The 20,123-nt window shown below is 41.1% G+C and overlaps 5 protein-coding genes across 6 annotated transcripts in view; 2 read left to right on the top strand and 3 right to left on the bottom strand.

The window, feature by feature from the left end:
- Positions 1 to 6,275, top strand: part of gfm1 (G elongation factor, mitochondrial 1) — a 14,919-nt gene extending 8,644 nt beyond the window's left edge. Inside the window, exons 5-10 of the mRNA XM_079673858.1 lie at positions 151 to 359; positions 4,399 to 4,561; positions 4,679 to 4,823; positions 4,896 to 5,056; positions 5,171 to 5,224; positions 5,809 to 6,275. Of these exons, the coding sequence (XP_079529984.1) occupies positions 151 to 359; positions 4,399 to 4,561; positions 4,679 to 4,823; positions 4,896 to 5,056; positions 5,171 to 5,224; positions 5,809 to 5,940 (864 nt within the window). The 3' untranslated portion in view covers positions 5,941 to 6,275. The remainder of the gene's footprint in view (positions 1 to 150; positions 360 to 4,398; positions 4,562 to 4,678; positions 4,824 to 4,895; positions 5,057 to 5,170; positions 5,225 to 5,808) is intronic.
- On the bottom strand, positions 486 to 3,635 carry lxn (latexin). Its single transcript, XM_079677327.1, has 7 exons — positions 3,503 to 3,635; positions 3,108 to 3,284; positions 2,959 to 3,021; positions 2,189 to 2,363; positions 1,645 to 1,781; positions 1,178 to 1,240; positions 486 to 771 (listed from the first exon to the last, which is right to left on the bottom strand). The coding sequence occupies exons 2-7, from the start codon at positions 3,243 to 3,245 to the stop codon at positions 655 to 657; spliced, it is 693 nt and encodes a 230-aa protein (XP_079533453.1). The 5' UTR covers positions 3,246 to 3,284; positions 3,503 to 3,635; the 3' UTR covers positions 486 to 654.
- Positions 6,276 to 8,263: 1,988 nt separating the features above from the next.
- Positions 8,264 to 11,793, bottom strand: neu4 (sialidase 4). The gene is made up of 4 exons (XM_079675082.1): positions 11,645 to 11,793; positions 11,088 to 11,341; positions 10,525 to 10,780; positions 8,264 to 9,864 (listed from the first exon to the last, which is right to left on the bottom strand). Exons 2-4 carry the CDS (start codon positions 11,286 to 11,288, stop codon positions 8,882 to 8,884), a joined length of 1,440 nt encoding a protein of 479 aa, XP_079531208.1. The 5' UTR covers positions 11,289 to 11,341; positions 11,645 to 11,793; the 3' UTR covers positions 8,264 to 8,881.
- Positions 11,794 to 12,287: 494 nt separating this feature from the next.
- wdr53 (WD repeat domain 53) lies at positions 12,288 to 15,795 on the top strand. 2 transcript variants are annotated; one of them, XM_079675085.1, is made up of 4 exons: positions 12,422 to 12,867; positions 13,500 to 13,522; positions 13,634 to 14,129; positions 14,482 to 15,795. In XM_079675085.1, exons 3-4 carry the CDS (start codon positions 13,641 to 13,643, stop codon positions 15,145 to 15,147), a joined length of 1,155 nt encoding a protein of 384 aa, XP_079531211.1. In that variant the 5' UTR covers positions 12,422 to 12,867; positions 13,500 to 13,522; positions 13,634 to 13,640; the 3' UTR covers positions 15,148 to 15,795. The 2 variants fall into 2 exon arrangements, with proteins under 2 accessions (XP_079531210.1, XP_079531211.1); XM_079675084.1 differs by lacking the exons at positions 12,422 to 12,867; positions 13,500 to 13,522 and adding an exon at positions 12,288 to 12,377.
- A 477-nt stretch (positions 15,796 to 16,272) lies between these two features.
- Positions 16,273 to 19,918, bottom strand: srprb (SRP receptor subunit beta). Its single transcript, XM_079675086.1, has 7 exons — positions 19,676 to 19,918; positions 19,240 to 19,334; positions 19,055 to 19,132; positions 18,884 to 18,966; positions 17,759 to 17,895; positions 17,566 to 17,620; positions 16,273 to 17,079 (listed from the first exon to the last, which is right to left on the bottom strand). The coding sequence occupies exons 1-7, from the start codon at positions 19,842 to 19,844 to the stop codon at positions 16,869 to 16,871; spliced, it is 828 nt and encodes a 275-aa protein (XP_079531212.1). The 5' UTR covers positions 19,845 to 19,918; the 3' UTR covers positions 16,273 to 16,868.
- Positions 19,919 to 20,123: the final 205 nt, after the last annotated feature.

The following is a 20,123-nucleotide window of genomic DNA, read 5'->3' as shown; positions in this document are numbered from 1 at the left end:
ACATTAACTGATTGGTGAAAAACCCATGCATTTGCAAATATGACTGCTTTTAGAACTATTTTCCCCAATTCGTAATCTCAACTGTTGTTGATGATTCTTCTGACTTGATTTTAGTGATAGCTCTAGTGTAGGCCCCCAAAGTAAACCCAACTAAAGATGAAATGGATTGATCAGTCCCCTCATTTAAAAGATGTCTTCATGTTTAAGGTTTCCCTTTTTAAACCGCAGATTTTTGACCTGGTATTCTGTTGGTTCATTCTTGTTTTGCTTTTTCAGAGGATGGAGAGGGAATATAACTGTCCCTGTGTGATGGGGAAACCCAAAGTGGCTTTCAGAGAGACGATCAGTGCTCCTGTACAGTAAGTGCTCTCTCGTGCGTGCACACACACACACACACACACACACACACACACACACACACACACACACACACACACACACACACACACACACACACACACACACACACACACACACACACACACACAGTTTATTTTGGCTAAAACCAATAGCAACCAAAATGACTGCTAAGGTAGCAGAATGTTATAATGTCATCATTATATATGATGGCTTTTTATTTGCAGCATTTCATCTACAAGAGAGGTGGGTCAGGATGTTGTTTGTTGTGGCAGCAGTGTGATGAATGTCAGCAGTTCAGTTTGTGTTTGGAGGTTTTTCACAATCATGGCAGTGTGGCAGCTGCTCCATCTGCTGCACTTTAACGCCCTCTGGAGGAGACCATGTGAACAGCAGCTTCCAGTGAATGATTTCCTGCCAAATAACACGGATTTTCAGATTAACAGGAGATTTCATGAACTGAAAGCTTAAATACTGCACATATTTGGCACGAGAGAAGTTACATTGCTCCAGATTAGGGATTTACTGCTGTAGTCTTCTTGTTTTGTGGTACTATATCACACATTTATTCTTGTCAGCTTGTACATACCAGACTTGCTTACTCTCAAGTTCATCCAGTCCTGAGTTTATAAACTGATATATCAACCACTTATTCTGATAAACATTCACAATGTTAGTTATTTGTCAAGGAAAAATATAATATGCCTAGTTTTTTGACGTCGTTTTTGTAGCCATCGACAGTCATTTTACCGACAGTCAAGATTTGCGTAGAGTGATGGTAAAAATAATTGTAGATTTTATTATTATAACAAGTGGTTACCTGGGACACCATCTCATGCAGCAGTACATGACAGTCAAACGTCAACTGGTGGTTCTCAGTTGCCTGCAGCAGAAAAAAATAAATAAAGGCAAACGTTGAAGTTTTATAAATAAAACATTCTCGAATCACATCAGCTTTCTTTCAGCTGAATGATAATCATAATAATAATTATACGCTTAATGTATATAGCACCTTTCAAGCAAGATGCAGCCCAAAGTGCTTTACAGAGTAAGACAAGCTACAAAATAAGAGTGAGGAACATCATTGAAAATGAGTTATATTACAGAACCATAAAACCTGAACAGTGATGCAACTAAAATTACCCCAAATAAAAAAGAACTTTAAAAAAATCCAATGGAGCTTTCTGTTCTAAGACTATTAAAGGTCTATGATCGAAACAATTATGATTGATAATACAAAGAGTCTGAATAACATACATGTTACAAAAATGGACGAAACAAACCTACCAGCTGTGTGATGTTGGCCACCTGAGCCATGTTGTACAGAGTGTTCTCACTGGACTCATTCAGCATGATGAAGCTGGAGGCCACGATGCAGAGGTGCCAGAAAGGCTTCATGTCAGGATCAATGTGACCGTAGCTGTCTGTTGGTCACAATGTGGTGTGTTAGGAAACAAGTTAATTTGCACGTGGTTAAGCCTTGTCACTACCAATTATGCAAAGATAAATTGATTAGTTGTCAACTATTTTTAATTGAGGTTAACATGTTGGGCCTTTGGAAATATTGATGGACATTAACAACAAATCGATTGACCAAAAAAAAATACTTGATAGACTGATTGCTATGGAATATAATGTACTGGAGGTCACACCATTGAGGATCAGAATGTCAGCCATTTGTGTGCTGTTAGTATTTTTGAGAGGAAAAATGAGTTCACTCAAACTTAGTGTTGAAATCCACAAATGCTTCACGTGCACACTGCCCATGTTGTGCAATGCATGGCTTTGTGCATTGATCAGGAGCAAAATCAAGCAGTGTTTGTTTTCTTACCAGGTAAATTGTGTGCAGATAAAAGGCTCTGGGTCATCTTGTACTGTTGGTACAAGGCCTCTTCTTGAGCTGTGGTGTTGATTTTAAGGAGCTCCTCACCCGAGGCCTGGACCTGAGGAGAGCGCTGCTGCCCCCCCCTCGGAAACAAAACCTCTGCAGAGCATTTCTCTGTCATCTGGGGGGAGTTTACAGAGAGGGGATGGTTAAAATAAAGAAGGATATAATCGAAAGGAAGGCTTGATAAGAGGAGAGGGGAGTATACAGAGCAAAGGCGTAGTCCAGATGTTACCATGGCAGCTGGTGAGTCAGTGTTGCACCACACTGCCTCCTTTTATCTGCTGTTTAGTTAAAGCGTGTCGGACCTGCTCGCTCTAAAGCCATGGATTATTAACTTTAAAACACAAATGTAGACCAAGACTAGCTTCAAATGTATTTTCATTGTTTTGTGTATGGAAAATCACAACTCAAACCTTTTTAAGGTAAATGCAGCAAGTTAAACATAGTGTGTCTTCACAGACAAACCAAAGGAGGTGGGGTGGTCAAAGCTTTCGACACAGAATTAGTCATTTTAGATTTTTACGGGTACTTTTAAATAACGTACAGGTAGAATTGACAGTCATATTATTTTCGTTAAGGGCACTGTTCCTGTGAAATATAATAAAACAAATTCAAAAAGCTACCCTATACGTTAAAAAAAGCTACTCTTAAATCAAGAACACATGGCTGTATGTAATCCACACGTAAGCTTTTTAAAGTAAATCACATCTTACATTGCTGATTATCTCCTGCACTGAGATCTCCAGCTGATACTTTCTTCCAGAGTCTTCAACATCCTAAAAGCCAAGTCAGAAATATCCACAGTTAGTAAGAGAAACAACGTCACAGTAGGGTAAACTGTAAGCGTTAAACTTTGGCTGACCTCTGCATTTCCGCTGTGGACTCTGTGCAGTCCCAGCAACCGGTATGGGGAGCCGTATCGAGTGTTGAGGTAGTGTTCGACCACTTTGGCTGCTCTCTGCGCCTGGTTGTGATTGGGGTTCAGCTCTCCTGTCGCCATCACATCCTCGTCTGTCTCCTCTTCCACCAATATGTCCAGCTGTTAACCCAGAGAGAAGAGAGCGCAGACAGTGAGAGAGGAAATAAGAAAAAGACCGTTTTCAAAGAGGGATGGGCTTCTAAGGACTTTGACCCTCGGTTGTCAGCAGGGAGAAGCTTTTGTCTTCAGCTTCAGACACAAGGAAAACCTCCATTGGGAAAAAAGTGGAAAGCAAAATACATAAAAAGAACAACAATAGGGTGAAGGTGGGATCTTGCCTGTAACTGAAACGCTGGAACTGCCTGTTAGTTTGACAGGTGGAAACTTGTATTTGTCCGCTGCTCTGTGTGTAGATTGGGGAGATTACTTCCCACTTCCTCCTTCAGAGCTCTTGGACTTCCCCCTTTTTTTTTTTTAAAGAGACAGAGCTCTTTTCTTTCCTCTCATCTTCTCTTTATTGAATCAGCTTTATAAACAGGAATGCTATCGTGGATCAGTAACATTTGTTGCTCCAGTGTTTGAGCTGCTATTCAAATTTTAAATGAGATTTCCGTGATGGATTAGCAAGGTGTTTGATATATTTGTATGTGACATCCCAAGTGTATCAGTGCCAACACTGATGATATCTGATACGTTTCACTAATATTGGTCTAATACTAGTAACTGTAGTCTGATGACAAATGGAGGTGCAGAACTTAGTGAGTCTTCTTGTAACTTTGTATTTAACAATAACATGAGTTATTTTTGTGTTAAATGGCTCCGAAAGAAATCATAAAAATAGAGTATTTTTACATTGCTTATGTATTACAGAAAGATATCTCGTACACACACAGGAAAGGAACAAGATCTAGATTTCCCTGTCTTCACTAAACCAATATATGCTTAATATTTGAGTTGACTATTGAGTATCATCTTTTTCAGTTAGTCTTCAGGCATCCATCTTGTGTTGGTGGTTCTGTCTTCTACCATATCTGTAATCTCTTACTGTACTAACATATTTAAAAGTACAGTACCATACATGACCTAGCTATATCCAAAATGTATTAAATAATAGTGCACTATTATTTGTAATACTTAGGTACAGCAAACATTAATATCCATCTAAGAAATAAAATAATTCTTTTTTGTTTTGAATTCTGTACTTATTTGTGCTCTTTTTTTTCTTTCCCTGCAGGTTTGACTTCCTTCACAAGAAGCAGAGCGGCGGCTCGGGGCAGTATGGTAAAGTTATCGGATACATTGAGCCTCTTGATGGCGAGAATCAGACCGGCCTGGAGTTTGAAGACCTGACTGTTGGAACCAACATCCCGAAGCAGTTTGTACCAGCTGTCGAAAAGGTTTGTTTCCCAAACTTTAAAAAGTAGGGAAAAAAGCTACAAAGGTTACTTGAACTCTAAGCTAAAGACAAGCTCTTGTTTTTCTGTAATTAATTGTTTCTTTCCATCATGCTGCAGGGCTTCAGGGAGGCCTGTGAGAAGGGACCCCTGAGCGGGCACAAGATCTCAGGACTGAAGTTCGTCCTGGAGGATGGAGCGCATCACTTGGTGGACTCCTGTGAGATGTCCTTCATCCGTGCAGGGGAGGGTGCTCTAAAACAAGGTGAGGGTCTGACCTCCTGTTTCATGTCTGTTGTTGTTGTCAGCATTTGTTAATGCAATGCGTTCTCCTCAGCGATGGAGAGAGCCAGCACGACCATCCTGGAGCCCATCATGTCTGTGGAGATCGTAGCTCCTGTAGAGTTTCAGGGAGCGGCCATCGCTGGTGTAACCCGCCGGCAAGGAGTCATCTCCGAACACGACGGGACGGAGGGATACATCACCCTGTGCGCTGAGGTGAGTCCAGTTTGTGAATGACTCGCATGCATCTGCAGTCTTCAGCTTTCATTTGTTGTCTCTTATGCTCCTCCATCCTTGGTATTTGACGAGTTTACAAACTCTTCCCAACAGATTCCACTTAACAACATGTTTGGATACGCCACAGAACTACGCTCCTCCACTGAAGTAAGTTCAACCCTCAAACGCCAACATCTGTAGTGCATATACTGTAAAGTGAATGCTATTCCCTGTGTTTTTATTCATCAATGGATGACAAGCTTTCTAAAATAGTAGCATTCTAATGAAAAGACTACATGCTACATATTCCGTATTAATACAAATTAAAACAATTTGTTATGAATATAAACATTATTACTTTCTATATTGCAAATACATCTACTTTTCCTGTTTACATTTAACGTATCCATTTGAAATACTATCAGCCAGTACTTGACTTTATTTAGTTTTATTTATGCCTTAGTTTCTTATTTGCTTTGACTTGTTTCTTTTACTGAATATAAAGATATTTAAACAACTTTGTTGAAAGGTGCCTAAGAGCCAGGATTTGTTTTGATTACCAATGCTTTGTAGTAATAATAAAGAATATTGATTAAATGGTCGATTGAAACATGCTGGATTTCCCGGACTTGAGTAATTCCTGCAGTCTTCCTTTCTGGTTGTTGGCAGGACCTCCACCAATCAATTCAGAGGAGTCTTAGAGTTCAAAACAACTTTGATAAACTAACATTCTTTATCTGATGTTTATTTAGGGAAAAGGGGAGTACACCATGGAGTACAGCAGATACCAGCCCTGCCTGCAGGCAACACAAGAGGAAATCATCCAGAAATACTTGGAGTCTACAGGGCAGCTGCCTGAGAAGAAGAGCAAGTGGAAGGCCTAAAAAAGCATTATCCACCAATTAGACTGGACTTTAACACGACAGCCGTCTCTCATTTCTACACACATCGACCGTGACTCAACAATAAGGCCTACATTTGAGGAGCTATGAAAAAACTGACACGTTACTTTTGTAGCTATTGTTTCTCCCTGATGTTTGACCCACTGCAGAAAACATATTTATTACCTTGATTTTACAAACATTTGACCTTGTTGGTATAAAAAACTCTGTGTTTTGACTTGAGCGTAAAATGGCTTTTGTACTATGTACAGAACGGTCTTCATGTAAAAATGTCTGCAACAAAGATATATATCCGTCTTTTAAAGTGTTGTTCTTTTGATGTGCGCGTCATTTGTCTCCACAACTACAAATGCCTTCTTTTTCTTGTACAGCAGCATGCTCCTGGCAACCTGTAGATCTAATGATGTAAATGATTATACAAAAATATAAAAACAGCTATATGGATCTTTTGTTGACGATGACTTGACTTGCTTAGTCAATTAGGCCATTTTTGTTTTTACTAAGTAATAAGAACACAAGATTGAAAGTGGTGCGTTTGACTGGTTCTTATGGAGATACTCCGTTTTATGGATCAAAAAAGTTGTAGTCAAGACTCCCTAGAAAAGAAAGATGATTCCAAATCAAAGCTAGATCTTCCTCACCGTTTCAGAGAGCTCTGTTTCCGCCACTGTCTCTGGGACGCTGTTGGGATGAACCATCGTGAACGCTGAGTCAGCTTCAGGTCTGGGCGTCACGCTGGGGCTCCCGGTCACCCCACTCAACACAGCCAGAAGCACAACCATCCTCAGACTCATTATAGTAAGCTGTAAAACACAGAGGCCAGAGAAAAGGAGAAAACCACTTCTGTGAAGGAGCGCAGGAAAGGAAATGACCCTCCTGTCAGTGTGGAGTTATGTAACGGAGGAGGAGGGAGCAGAAAGAAGAGACTGTCCAGAACTCTGTCTTCCTGGCACAATCTGTTTATTTTGTTCTCCTCTTAACTAAACAAACTGCTCCACTTTATCTGGTTCTGTTCCTCGTACGCTCTCATGCAACTCACTTAAGTTGTCAGCGCCTAAATGTTTCCACAGCCTCACGAGATGAACTGATTAGTTTAGCAACAGTAATCCCATTAGAGCAGCTGTGACTAATGAGAGCTTGATGTTTTGCAGCCATACTCGGTCCACTGTGTGCCAGATTAAATGAAGCAGGATGTTCACTGAGACAAATCAAACACGTCCTGGCATTTTGGGGTTGTTAAAACGCAAAATCTACACAGTTAAATATATATTAAGGAGAGTTATCAAATCCAATCAAGTTTTATTTAAATAGCACATTTTTAAAACGATTTTTGGTCGAGCCAAAGTGCTGTAGCCTACATATAATAATTACCTTACAGTAAGGACAGTATACAGTAAATACAACAGCACAGTTTGTGCAGAATATCAGTATGAGAAAACGACACCCTCTGACCTTAGACCCTCACATCGTACAAGGAAAAACTTCCGGAGAAAAAACCCACAGTTTAAAGGGAAAAATGGGAGAAACCTCAGGGAGAGCAACAGAGGAGGGATCTCTCTCCCAGGACGGTAAGACGTGCAATACATGCCGTGTGTAAATCGAAAATATAATACATTTTACAGCGTATGTAGGCCGAATGTTTGGAAATGCATGTGTCTATAATAAAAAGATGAATCCATGAGGAAATAGCATGATTAGTTATCAAAACATCAGCTAGCTCACAATCCAACAATATTCTCACAGGACACACTAACACTTTGGAGATTATTTAGTAATTTCTTAAATTGTTCTGTTATCATGGACCTTAGATTTATACTCAGCTGTATCTCTTTAGTCTGAAAAAGGTGGTGATATTTTCCCTCAGATTCTAAGTTTAAGATGTTTTTCTTCAGTTATATAAGTATCAGACTCTAATTTGGGTAATACACCTTGACCTCAGTCACATTTCTGAATCTAATCATGTAACTTATCTTTTCTAAAATTAGATGAATTGAAGAATTGCTTTTGATGAGCATGTTTAAATCCCAAAAATAGAGATGCTATTTGATGGTCAGGATAACTTTAATGAGATCTAATCAATAACATAAATGAATAACATAAAAACAAAATACTGAACAGAAAGGCTTTTCACCAGTTGCACTGAGGTGCAGTTAATGCTCTGTGCATAATATGTACATACACTCAATAACTGTAGGGGAAACTTCTGTGTAGCAATGCAGGAGGAGTCACCGACTCAGGAAGGAGACACGGGGAGAGCTGGAGCTTTGATGTCAAACACTGATGGTTTATTTAGGAGCTTCGGCCAGAGAATTCACAAAACAAGTCAAAGAGCCAGAGGTTCTGACTTCACGGTAGAGTTGCCACGTCGATTCTGAAGAAGTCTACCCCAGACCCATGCATTTAGCTAGTTCAGAGAGAATAATCAACATGCTGCATAACAAGATAGAATCATAACACCTCTATCAGCTGACGCCGACAGGCAGGAACAGGGAGACAAAACACTGAGAGCACAGCAGCCAAGGTTACAGGTGCGCGTGCTCAGTCAGGACAGAACTGATCAACTGGGTCAATGTTATGGGCCTTGGAAAATATTTCCCCAACCGTAACCACATAATAGGGTAAACCTCTATGATCTACTGCAATTCAATAAAATAGCTCATAAAGAATAATAAAGAATAATAATAAAAGTAGACTTTGTAGCAGAACAGTTGTCATTTAATGTCTTGAAATTCTAGGTACTGTAGACATAAATAGACATTGTATTATAGAAATCTCGTTTTAGATATAACAATAAAGCGTGTCTCCAACTATGCTAAGTTGGGTTCTCGAATTTTGAGTGAATTGGCACATTTCAAAGAGTGTGTATATAAAAAACATAATTGGAAGACACTTAAACTCTGTGTTACAAGGTCAAAAACTACATTTAAGACACAGAGCACCTCTCAGTCAACTTCTTCCTTCTCTTCTTTACTCCAGGCTCCTCATGGAAAACTGCAGGACTTTGAGCGCCATGTCCACTTGTACAATCTGTCTCTGGAACTTCATTCTGCCTTCTTCTACATTCATGACCGATATTTCCCAGCTGCGCCTCCCGGGGCAGATTATCGATAAGCTCGTAGAGGGTGAAGATGCTGAAGCAGATTTCATCGTAGGCTGTTTTTGTGCCGCACTCAAACAGGCAGGCGAAGGCCACAGCAGGCAGGGCCCCGGGTGAGGGGGACAACTCTAGATAAGCCAGGTCGGAGTAAGCACTGGGGCCCTCGTAGATCACCCAGGGGCCCCGCCAACTGTCTGGATCACGGGGGAACAGGCTGAGGAAGATGCCTAGATCCCTGCGTGCGGAGGTCCATGTCGGGTGGGAGTATACTACCCAGGTGGGGGTGAGGAAATCTGGAGGACTGGGGCTAGGGTTGGGAACAGAGGTGGAAACGTTTGAGGAAGTCCAGTGTCTGGAAGGACTTGTAGGTTGATGCAAATTACTGTCAAGAGAAGTACATAAATGTAACGGAGCAGGAAATCCCACAATGCTCCCATGACAACCGTTTCGAGGCTCCACCAGCCGCTGCACCAGCTGCCCCTCCTGAAACACGGCTCCATCGTCCAGACTGAGGGCCTGCACCCGGTATCCCAGAGGGCTGCGGGCGTTACAGTACAGCACGTTAGTCCCGTCCTCCTCATCCACAGACACCATCTGACACTCCACGCTCTCGGGCACTGGCACCGCCTCCCCGAAATTCCAGGTCCGCCCGTGGGTGTCACTGTGGAAGCAGAAGGCGCGGGGAGTGGTCTGACACAGCTGTCCGAAGCACTCTTTGCACTCAATGTGGTAAGCGTAGGCAGGTATCAGCAGGCGGCCCGATTTCAGCTGGATGCCGTGGCCCGGGCCGAGACCAAAAGTGGCCCATTCTGCAGGGAGGGAGCAGGAAGTGAGAAGCAGGGGATGCATGAGGGGGCTGATGCCTGACACTGACAATTTGTGTTCCCATTTGGTCAGAGTACATAATGAGCGAGAGTTTTTTTCCTTTAGAAAGACTTGAAAAAGTTTAAAACGATCTTTTAACAAGTTCAGTTTGCACACCGTTGCACATCTCCCACTTTCTGAGCAGTTTAATTGATAACCCTGAGATGCTCGCCTACACTCATCTGGTAAGCTGACTTTTCACTGAGTACCCATACGCTTTGTTTCTTTTTCATATTTTTAGTTTTCAGCCCCAAATTATGCTGACAATTTGTCAAACAATCTGGAACCGCATAGACTTTATACATCTTCTCATCACCACAGATACAGGAGAATGCAGAAGAATCAGAAAACTATTCTGAGATCAATGTTTAAAATAATTTTGCATAGAAAAATACATCTTTCTAAGTTTTAAATAATCAGAAAATAATATGTTAAGTCTGTTAAAGGGTGGATCTTTCCTTCATTTCAAGGCTTTATTGTCATATGCACATTAGCTACAGAGTAGATATGGCAATCTTAATTCACAGGCCCCTCCAACAGTATAACATGAATATATATAGGCCATAAAACAAATAAAAAAGATAAAATAGTAATGAAGCCCTAACCTTTGATAGTATCTCCTATGACACTCTTGGTGAGGTCGGTGACAGGACTCCAGGTGTCTCCTTGGTCGGTGCTGCAGACGTAACAGAGACGAGTAACATTCCTCCCCGACACCAGCTGATAAGACTCCGAGGTGTGGCCCAGGACAGCGATGAAGAACAAGAAGAGAGTTCCTGTGAACTCATCGTACACCGGGCACGGGTTCATGGAGCGATGGCCTGGCAGGAAAGCAGTGCCCAGGACACGAAGGTCATCCCACTGCAGCAAGAAAGGAGGGAGGTTATAATATTAGATAGGAAGAGTATACAAATATAAAAATACTACATTTTACCTGGTAAAATGCCTGAGAAACAAGGTAGTTTCAAGGTGTCTTCTACATAAAAAAGGTGTTGTAATTTACCTCTTTGTGTATTTATGTACTTAGGAAATTTAAGACAGGAAATGGAATTCTGTGGTGAACATTTTGAAGAAACCACATAATACTGTTACTCAAGTAGAGAATTGCTTCACTATAACCATAGGATATAGTAAAGCTCTCAAATCTGAAGGGCTCTACAGTATCTACCTCCACATAGTTCCTGTAGAAAGTGCCTTTCCTGAGGACCAGCAGGTGAGCCTGAGAGTCGGACGGGCTGAGTCTCTCCTCACAGAAGGCCATGAAGGTCCTGGAGCGAGACAAGTAGAGCAGCGCTGGCACTCTGTACGTCACTCCATTGGGCTCCTTGTGGAAAAGCACCGACCTCGCTGGAAAATAGGGCGACCTCATGCTCTCCAGTGCTCAGGAAATGTAAAGAGAACTCCAAATCCTCTGAGAAGGAGCTTAACAAAGATACAAAAATTAAGAAAGAAAAATATGTCTATCATGTAAAAAAGAAATTGAATATTACCTTTATTGTTTTCTATACAATTCTAACTGTAAACAGGGAGAGCAATAGGTGAATAGGAGTGCTAAATAGAAATACTATCTTTAATTGGACGACAGGAAAATAAATTACACATTCAAAACAATATCATCTTTAGTGAAACCGTCCTGCGTAGTTGAGGTAGAAATTACACAAAAAGAGAAGATAGCATCTAATGTGCAGGTCATTACCAGAAAAAGGTAAATATCTCCATACTTACATTCAAAACGCTCTGTGAGAACCGCTGGTCCTCTGTGACAATATACAGGTTGTGTCAGCATTGAATGTGTGTGTGTGTGTGTGCGTGTGTGAACCATGGCCTCTCCTCTCTGTTCCCTATTCAGTATGGCACACTGTTCGCTGACCTAGAAATGGACCACACTCATCACATCTACAGCTTTAGATGATTCAGCAGGTAACAGCCATTGTGGAAATGAAGGTCTGCTGAACAATGATCTGATGTTCTGCCTCCTCTGAGTCCTGTGTGATTTTCATTTTCTGCAGCATGTGTAGCAAGTTCTGCTTTACTGTTGGTTTATATTTCACAACTGAGACAATGTAGTGTACACATATAATTGCAAGTTTTTTTTTTTTATAGAAATGTAATTGAGATAACTTTACCTGAATATTCCTTTCAGTCAGCCTTTGCTCAGTTTTGCACTAGCATCAACATCCATCATAGACTGTACACTGATGTGAGTAAAGGGTGAAACACTAAAATAGCTCAAATAATAAAACTACAAGGAATAAAAGTAATACATACATGTTGTTAAATAGATTTTTTACATAAAGTTAATTAGATGTTGTGGTGTCAGCGATTCCTGGTGAAAACATGTTTTAGGTAATCAGCATTGCAACAACATAGAGCTGTATACAACTAATATGTGATGTCATCAATGAGCGACCGGACCCCACATGGTAGTCTGCTGAAGTTTTGACAGCAGTTTCCTAAGGTAGTGTAATTGTATTTTTGTCTTGACCTTATCAATGCATTTTAACAGCGTTATTGTTTCACAAATTATCTTCAATCAGCGGAATAACAATGTCACTTCAACCAAACCGCCAGCTGATCGGGGAGTTAGCTTTAAGGCTAACACATTAGCATAGCTGTTAATTTTCTTCTGGTTTGACATTTCCTTTTTTTGTTTGCAGCTATTTCGCACTTCTATTGCTTTCAAACGACAGTCTGTCTTTGATGATGTTTCTCCCTGTTATGAGATATAAGTCTTATGAAACATTATAGACACATAGTAGCTAGTTTAGTTTTAGGTTAGACATTTGACAGACATGAAATCCGGTCATATTACTCAGCATTATAATATTCAAATAAAATAGAAGAAGCCTAATTGTTGCGTCTTATTTGCCCACTGTAGTCATGATATCTGGTGTGGATTTAGATTCAATGGGTCCCATGACATTGAAGCTATTGAAAAATAAATGTAACTTAACAACCAAAGGCAGAATTGTTCCCTTTTTAAATTAAATAGAAAACAACTCTAGTTATGTTGTAAAACTCACTCGTCACCGGCTTGAGTTTCAAAACAGGATACATATTTTATTATTTAGGGTATTTATTATCCTTGCAAGAATGGAAGTAGTCATCACATACAGAGCATACGGTACAATTATTTTTCCCGAACAGTGTCCTTCACTTGCTTATACAAGAGAGGGTGTTTTTCAGTCAAAGCAGTATTGATTTCTTCAGATTAACTAAGGCCCACGTCAGAAATGATCATGCTCGAAATATGTCTATCTACCTAGAGGCTGAATCATGATGTTAATCGTTGTCACATAGCTTATCATATGCCCATAACAGTGTGTCATGATGCTCTTCTAGGTAATCATACATCCTGCAATATACAGTTATACACTTGGGCCTTCGTTTTCATGTGTAACTCTGTCCTTAATAGTACATTCAGCATTTTCCCCAACAAACTTTATAAAAGAGATGTGTCCAGTATAGTTATATAGTTCTGCTTCTATGGAGGTAATTGAAAAGATCTGATATTTGAAAAGATCTGATATTTGTAAATAAGATAAACGTTTCTCACCATTGCCTGAAAAATAAAGAGCTATTAATTGACGATCAAAGTTGCTGGTGAGTCATCATTATTTAGATCATCTTGACTGCTGCTTTGAGGTTTTGCCATACAACAGGTATGTCAGAGCAACACCACAAATGCATATTATTTCTCCTCACTTTCTGCAGGGTCAGCATGGCCGGGCAGTGGTCTGAGGGCCACTCCACATCCATCCTGTGTGTCGGGGCGTCTTCAGGCCCCGAGGGTCTCCTCGCCTCAGGCTCAGAGGGTGGAGAGGTCACATTGTGGAGCCAAGAGGGAACCATCATAGGCCGTCTCACTCTCCCTGGTGGAGAGGACAGCACCAGTGTTGTGTTTTCTCATGCAGCTCCCGGACAGCTGTACGTGTCACATGGAGACGCAGTGAGTTTACTGGATCCCCGAAACCTGAAGGGCCCTGTTGAGGAGTTTCAGGGTGCAGGGGAGGAGGAGATCAATGCGTTGTCCCTCAATGAGACCGGGTCAGCCCTGGCAGTGGCTGATGACTCCGGGGCAGTCCGGGTACTGGAGCTTCCTGGAGGAAAAGTGTGCAGGACTCTTCGTAGACACACTAACATTTGCTCCTCTGTTGCTTTTCGGCCACACAGGCCCAACAACCTAATTTCTGCTGGACTCGACATGCAGGTAACAGAGAGGACCATTTGTAATTGTGTCATGTACTACATTTTACAACTAGGGCTTTTACTACCATTATTTTCTCCATTAATGGTCTATAAAATGTCAGATAAACTGAGAAATGCCCTTCCCAGTTTCTTAAAGTCCAAAATTAGGTCTTTAATTATTTTTAGTCAGCCCTAAACCCAAATATATTAACTCAAAGGAACAGCAGGTAATTTCCAGATTTAATAAGCTTAATTTTTATATGGAAAAGTACTTTTATGTTTGATTTTAAGAATAGTTGGCAGTTAATTTTCTATTCATTGAATAATAAAATAGTTGCAACTCCAGATCAGTTTTACCTTTCTTGTGCCTTAAGGTGATGCTGTGGGGTTTGCAAAAGACGCGCCCTCTTTGGACCGTGAACCTCCAGGATGTGGCAGAGGAAGAAGGGGACGATCAGCAGCGTCCTGGGCAGCTTTTTAACCCGCCTCTGGTCCACTGTGTCTCTGTGGCGAGTTGTGGGAACATTCTGGGTTGTGCGGCAGAGGACGGGCGGGTGCATGTGATTCGGATCGGCAGCGGCTCCAAACTGGAACAGCAGGGAGCAGTCAAGGCTCACAGTCAGGGGGCCTCACAAGCCCACTTTGTTAGTTTCCTTTCCCACCCTCACTGGCTCCTCACCGGGGGAAATGACGGCCTGGTCGCCCTGTGGGACCTCAGTAAGCACCCAGTGGTGACTCCAGAGGCAAAGGCTGGAGTCACCGCTGTCCCACGCAGGAAGAGTAAGAGCAAAGCAAAGAGGAAAGAACAATCCCAGAATAAAGCCAAATCCCCACCAAAGGTTGAAGCAGAGAAAGAAGAAGAAGAGGAAGAGGCAGCATGTGCAGAAGAGGTGACGGAGGAGAAGTCTGGCCCCAAACTTCGCATCAGTCACGGGGACAAAGTGAACTGGCTGTGCCCTGTTGTGCTGAAAGGAGAGCCCAGTGTGGTGGTGGCAGATCAGAGCGCCAGCCTGACAGTCTACCCTCTGTCTCCACTTTAGATTAACTTAAAAGCATGCTCATATCTTGTCTTGCCTTGTTTTAAGTTTGTAGCTTTGAAGCTCTTTAAGGTGTGCTCAGAACAAATGTGGAGCAGATTTGGCATTGCGTTTCGAGAATATTTGGCCCTAACAGCCAATAGGCTTACCTCTAAATATACTTAAACATTTAATTCCACCATCAGCCTGTACACACTGGCATGTGTACCTGTTGTGTCGTCCCTCCCTAACATTAGTCGCATTGTATTATAGAGCTTCGGGTGCCCACAAACGGCAACAATTAGTTTTTCCTCTATTTCCTATTCTTGGTGATAGTCTTTGTATGTTATCGTACAGAGCAGAAGCTGCTTTGCATATGGCCTTAACACACCTCAGAGTATACACTCCTGTTTGATGATGTATGAACCTGTTGCATCACTATTTGGACGGGATTTTAAATAGTCACTGTAAAAGTGGGATCTTGCAGAAAACAAACACTGGTGTTCCAAAAAGCACTGGAACAAACAAATCTGTTTCCTTTGAGTTTCTACATAATATTCAACAGACTGTTGTGTTTCAGTTGATGCCATATTTACTGATTGAATTTGGCTTGTTTGTTGTTTTGCATGTGTGTGTGTGGTCCTATAAAAAAAACCGTCATCCTTGGAAATACATCTTGCAATACATGCCTTTTGTGAGCCGTAAAACGACCACACCATAGAAAATAGGAACGTAGCATATTTACCAGTCTGTGGTGCTTTTGTAGAGTAAAAACATCTCAATCCAAACCAGGTGCCAGACGGATTAAAAAAAATCCCAGTATATATTTTCTTGGGGTTTGTGGTGACCTTGTTCACTGGGACCTGGAGCTGTTTTCAAAAGTAATCTAAAGCAGCACCCTGTGATCTGACACCCAGCTAAACCCCGTTTTTAATAATGTAATGTTCAATTATGATGTTGTTCTTTGTGTTGATAATATCATGATTGCTGCTTATTATCACACAGACCTCCTTAACACCAGACAGACTGTCTCCTTCTACTATTTAAGAAAAAGTGCTTAATCTGTCTATTTCAAATTTCATCAAACAACAACTTCAAACTACTCGTTTTTTTTAACAAGCCAGACACCACAAAAAACAAATTCAAACATTTCTTGCAAATGCACTGTATTCACACACTTTCACACAAGTAACCTGTCATTTTCTTTGCTAACCAGCAAAACACTTTTCTATAAGATTACCTGAAGAAGGCACAAAACTCAAGTGAATAAATCCAATTCATGCCCATCGGTTATCACAAGGCAGTTTATAAATCCAAAGTTTAAAACAAAAATGGTGAAAACCTGTCACAGCTTGTGGTAAATGTACCTCAAATTGCAGCAAAAGCAAATACACAACACTTAAATGCTTTCAACTATTCAGTATTTTTTCTAGCAAGCCAAATGAAGCACTTGAAGGAGGATCACAGTAAGCTCTACACTGAATAAGCACACAATCATGTCTCATCGCTGCAGAGGGCCTGATAACTGCTACATCATTTCCTTTGCATGACTTTCAGTCTTTTTGGTGTTTTTTGATTGAATATGCTTCAAAAGTTGTTCCACCTTTTAAGTTTTACATCGACAGCCAGCCAGATGGGGCTGATTCGACATTTCTGTCAAATAAATCCTCCACCTGGATATCGCAGCTCCTTTGATTTCTGAAGTGATGGTGGACGGTCATCTGAGGTTGTTGAAGTTGTTGACTTTACAGTTTAGCCAAGCTCTTCTCCAGACTCTCAATGTCTGCATCCCCCTCCTCGCCCTTGTTGCCGCGGGCGCTGCACTCCAGGAACTCAACCTTCAGGGGCAGCTGGCCAAACTCAAAGTCCTTGCCTTTTTTCCCCAGATACACACTGCCGCCCACAGAGCCGTCCTGAGAGCTCAGAGCTGCAGAGTGCGTCACCCGCAAGGTGTTCCTACGAGAAACAAGAGACAGGGTGATTGTTGTACATCAAACCAAATACTCTGGCTGGTGAAGTATTAATCGCAGGGTTGGTGGTCACACTTTCAGCTGAACTGTCCTTAAACAAGACTCTGAATCCAAATTGCTGCCAATGGCAAGTGTCAGACACGTACAGTATATATGAAGCACATTACATTTGTGATTTGAGGTGTTAATTTGACTGAAAGTTACAAAAAATAGATGAAATGTGAATCAGAGCGTTGCTATACACTTTCCAGGCAGTCTGTCTGCTCCAAACGCAAACAAATGTTTAATTACATTTTTTTTAATTCTGAATTTTATATTTTAGAATAGCCTGCAGGATATGGTCAATAGTCAACTGTGATTAATGTCCCTTAATCCTTTTTTCAGTTAAATAAGTTAAAATCCAAACGTTTCCACATTGATTAGGAACCCTGGAATCAGACACAGTAAATGGCCAAATACATGAGCTACTTACATTTCCTTTTCCAGCTGCTGCTGGATCAGTTTAGCTGATTTTGCCATGGTGATATCTGTAAAATAAGGAGACCAGTAAATTCTGCTGCCAAATAGTAAATAATAAACTTCATAGTGTAGGCTCAAAATGCAGAACAAAAGGATTGTAAAGTGTAGATAATTGGGTATTTTTTACAGCAATTGTGTGGTTGAACCTTGTTTGTTGCATGCCACCACGAGAGCTGGAGCGTTCCTGGAGATCACATTGTCCGTTAACAAGATGTACAGGAACTCTGCCACGTCTCTCACTTCTTTTTGGAAGATAGCGCTGTCCACTACAAACACAATGGCTCTGAAGAGAGTGATAATGAAAATATGTCATCAGAGAAAGTTGGTCAAATACTTTGTTAATATTATCCAGTGTGTTGTTAGCAGCCATATATATATAAGCACAACTAATCCAAAAGTTGTCATTGCTTGGGTTGGGTTTGATCAACATAATTAAGACAACGCCAATGTTCTCTGTAGGTCAGATTTAACGCTATTTTTGATTATTTGGAAGAGTTTTTCAACGGAAAGGTAAATATGACCTTTGGACTAGAACATTGAACATTTAAATTTAGAGGCTATGGTAACTGCCTTTTCTAGCACAATAATGGTCAAGTAAACTTGAGGGAATGGTCCTACTTTATCTCACTAACAGACAGATATAAACGATTTAGGTAGGTTGTAGGGATGTCCCGATCACCTTTTTTTGCTCCCGATCCGATTCCGATCATTTGATTTTGACAATTTGCCGATACCGATTTTTCCCGATCCGATCTTTATGCAATGCATTAAGAGAAAAAAAGAAAAGAAAAAAAGCATTCAAGTTGTCCCTTAAGGTTGTTTTTTTATTTAAATTGGATATTCTATCGAACATGGATATAGCTGCATTTTTTGACAGCAGCATTGGATCAGTCCAGTTGTGCAGCATTGGATCAAAACAAAATAAAGCTTATCAGTACTCGTTAGCTTACTGCTACAATTAGACACTGCGCCCTGCCCACTCTGTTGCCAGATTTGAGAGAAATAAGCAACCAGGTCTATGAAAACAAGCCCCAAAGAAGCAACACATACATGATGTTGTGTAATTTGAAACCAAAACTAAGACCTCAGGAGGACTTTAAGACTTGAACATGGTCATTTTTGTTTTGTAACATTGAATACAAAAAAAACAACAAAAAATCCCGATTTTTTTTCCCTCCCGATTCCGATCTTTTGAAAATCACCTGATCGGCTCCGATCCCCGATCACGTGATCAGATCGGGACATCTCTAGTAGGTTGTTCCTTTTCTTACCTGGCTCCAGATTTGAACTTCTCCAGGTACATAGAGCGGAGACTGTCATGTCCTGGCAGGTCAATCAGAGTCCAGGCGCTTCCCTGAATACAGGAGGGAGAGTGGATGAATGTAAACCATGACCATCATGAAATCATCATAGCTGATCATGATAAAGTGTACTGTACTTACTCGGTCATTTTTGGCTTTGTATGGAGCACTGCTGTCAGTGATGGAGGTCTGTGTCCGCTTGAATTTACTTGCCAACAGCTGTAAAAACACAATATGTAAAATCACTCAGATTACCCATGTCTCTCATCAGCTGAGCAACCTTTTAAAGACAACGTGGCGATGGCGCTTCAGTTGTATCAACTCACCCGGCTGAACAGGAGCGTTTTCCCCGAGTCACACAGACCCACCAGCAGCACAGCACTTCGGACAGTTTTACTAGTGAGGAAGTACTTCAGAAACACTGGAAAGAGAACAAAGTAGAGAACCAGGTCACTATGTCATTCTCATTCAAAACACATGGTTCACAAACCAATACTATAGAAAGTTGAAAGACTTCCGTGTGGAATAATTATCAACTGACCAACTGACAGATGTTAGCTTTAGCTTAGCAGTTAGCTTATCCGCTTGCTAAATAACCTTTTGATTTGTTCAAGCACACATTAACTAACTAAATGAACATGAGACAAAACATGTAAACACTGAACGTCCAGCTGTTCAACTCGCTATATAACACGTAGCTAACTGCTAAAGTAAGGCCTAGCCTGCTAAACTAATGTTAGCATGCTAACGGTGACATCTTACCACAGGTAATGAAAACCACCGCTAAAACGACTATAAATCCGATCAGAAATATGGGATCTTGGTCTTCCAGTTGCTGTCGTAGGAATTCAATGTAAGGTTCAAATGGGTTTTCTGATATTTCCACGTCGGCTTTGTCCCCCATGTTGCCACCGGTGCTGTCTGCCTTCATCTGTCCGCTGAAACTAATCTGAAAGTGGGACACGTCTGCTTCCTCTGCGGCCTGTACAGAGGCTGGGCGGCCGGCAGGGGGCGCTGTAGGCCTCCTGGTGAAGTTCACCTTATTCACATTCTCGCTTCTAAACTGGGGGGTGAATAATTAATTTCACTTTAAATATTTTATTTTCCTTCAACATAAAAGAGGAGGAAAACAGTGAACATACCAGGTCATCCTAAAGCATTGATGGACAGTATAGGCTACATTTACTCAAGTAGTCTAGTGCACATAAAT

The sequence above is a fragment of the Notothenia rossii genome, assembly GCF_949606895.1.
Source record: "Notothenia rossii genome assembly, chromosome: 4".
NCBI classification, from domain to species: Eukaryota; Metazoa; Chordata; class Actinopteri; order Perciformes; family Nototheniidae; genus Notothenia; species Notothenia rossii.
This window is presented reverse-complemented; position numbering and strand designations above follow the sequence as displayed.

Excerpts from the sequence above, each read along its gene's own strand:
- lxn (XM_079677327.1), bottom strand. The coding sequence starts at position 3,245 with ATGGCGACAGGAGAGCTGAACCCCAATCACAACCAGGCGCAGAGAGCA. Across the intron at positions 3,022-3,107 it reads TCCACAGCGGAAATGCAGAG|GATGTTGAAGACTCTGGAAG; the intron begins GTCAGCCAAAGT and ends CTTGGCTTTTAG. Across the intron at positions 2,364-2,958 it reads TGCAGGAGATAATCAGCAAT|ATGACAGAGAAATGCTCTGC; the intron begins GTAAGATGTGAT and ends AACTCCCCCCAG.
- neu4 (XM_079675082.1), bottom strand. The coding sequence starts at position 11,288 with ATGAGGTCGCCCTATTTTCCAGCGAGGTCGGTGCTTTTCCACAAGGAG. Across the intron at positions 10,781-11,087 it reads TCTACAGGAACTATGTGGAG|TGGGATGACCTTCGTGTCCT; the intron begins GTAGATACTGTA and ends TTCTTGCTGCAG. Across the intron at positions 9,865-10,524 it reads CATAGGAGATACTATCAAAG|AATGGGCCACTTTTGGTCTC; the intron begins GTTAGGGCTTCA and ends CCCTCCCTGCAG.
- wdr53 (XM_079675084.1), top strand. The coding sequence starts at position 13,641 with ATGGCCGGGCAGTGGTCTGAGGGCCACTCCACATCCATCCTGTGTGTC. Across the intron at positions 14,130-14,481 it reads CTGCTGGACTCGACATGCAG|GTGATGCTGTGGGGTTTGCA; the intron begins GTAACAGAGAGG and ends TTGTGCCTTAAG.
- srprb (XM_079675086.1), bottom strand. The coding sequence starts at position 19,844 with ATGAAGGCAGACAGCACCGGTGGCAACATGGGGGACAAAGCCGACGTG. Across the intron at positions 18,967-19,054 it reads ACAAAGCCAAAAATGACCGA|GGAAGCGCCTGGACTCTGAT; the intron begins GTAAGTACAGTA and ends TCCTGTATTCAG. Across the intron at positions 17,896-18,883 it reads AAGTTCAAATCTGGAGCCAG|AGCCATTGTGTTTGTAGTGG; the intron begins GTAAGAAAAGGA and ends CACTCTCTTCAG.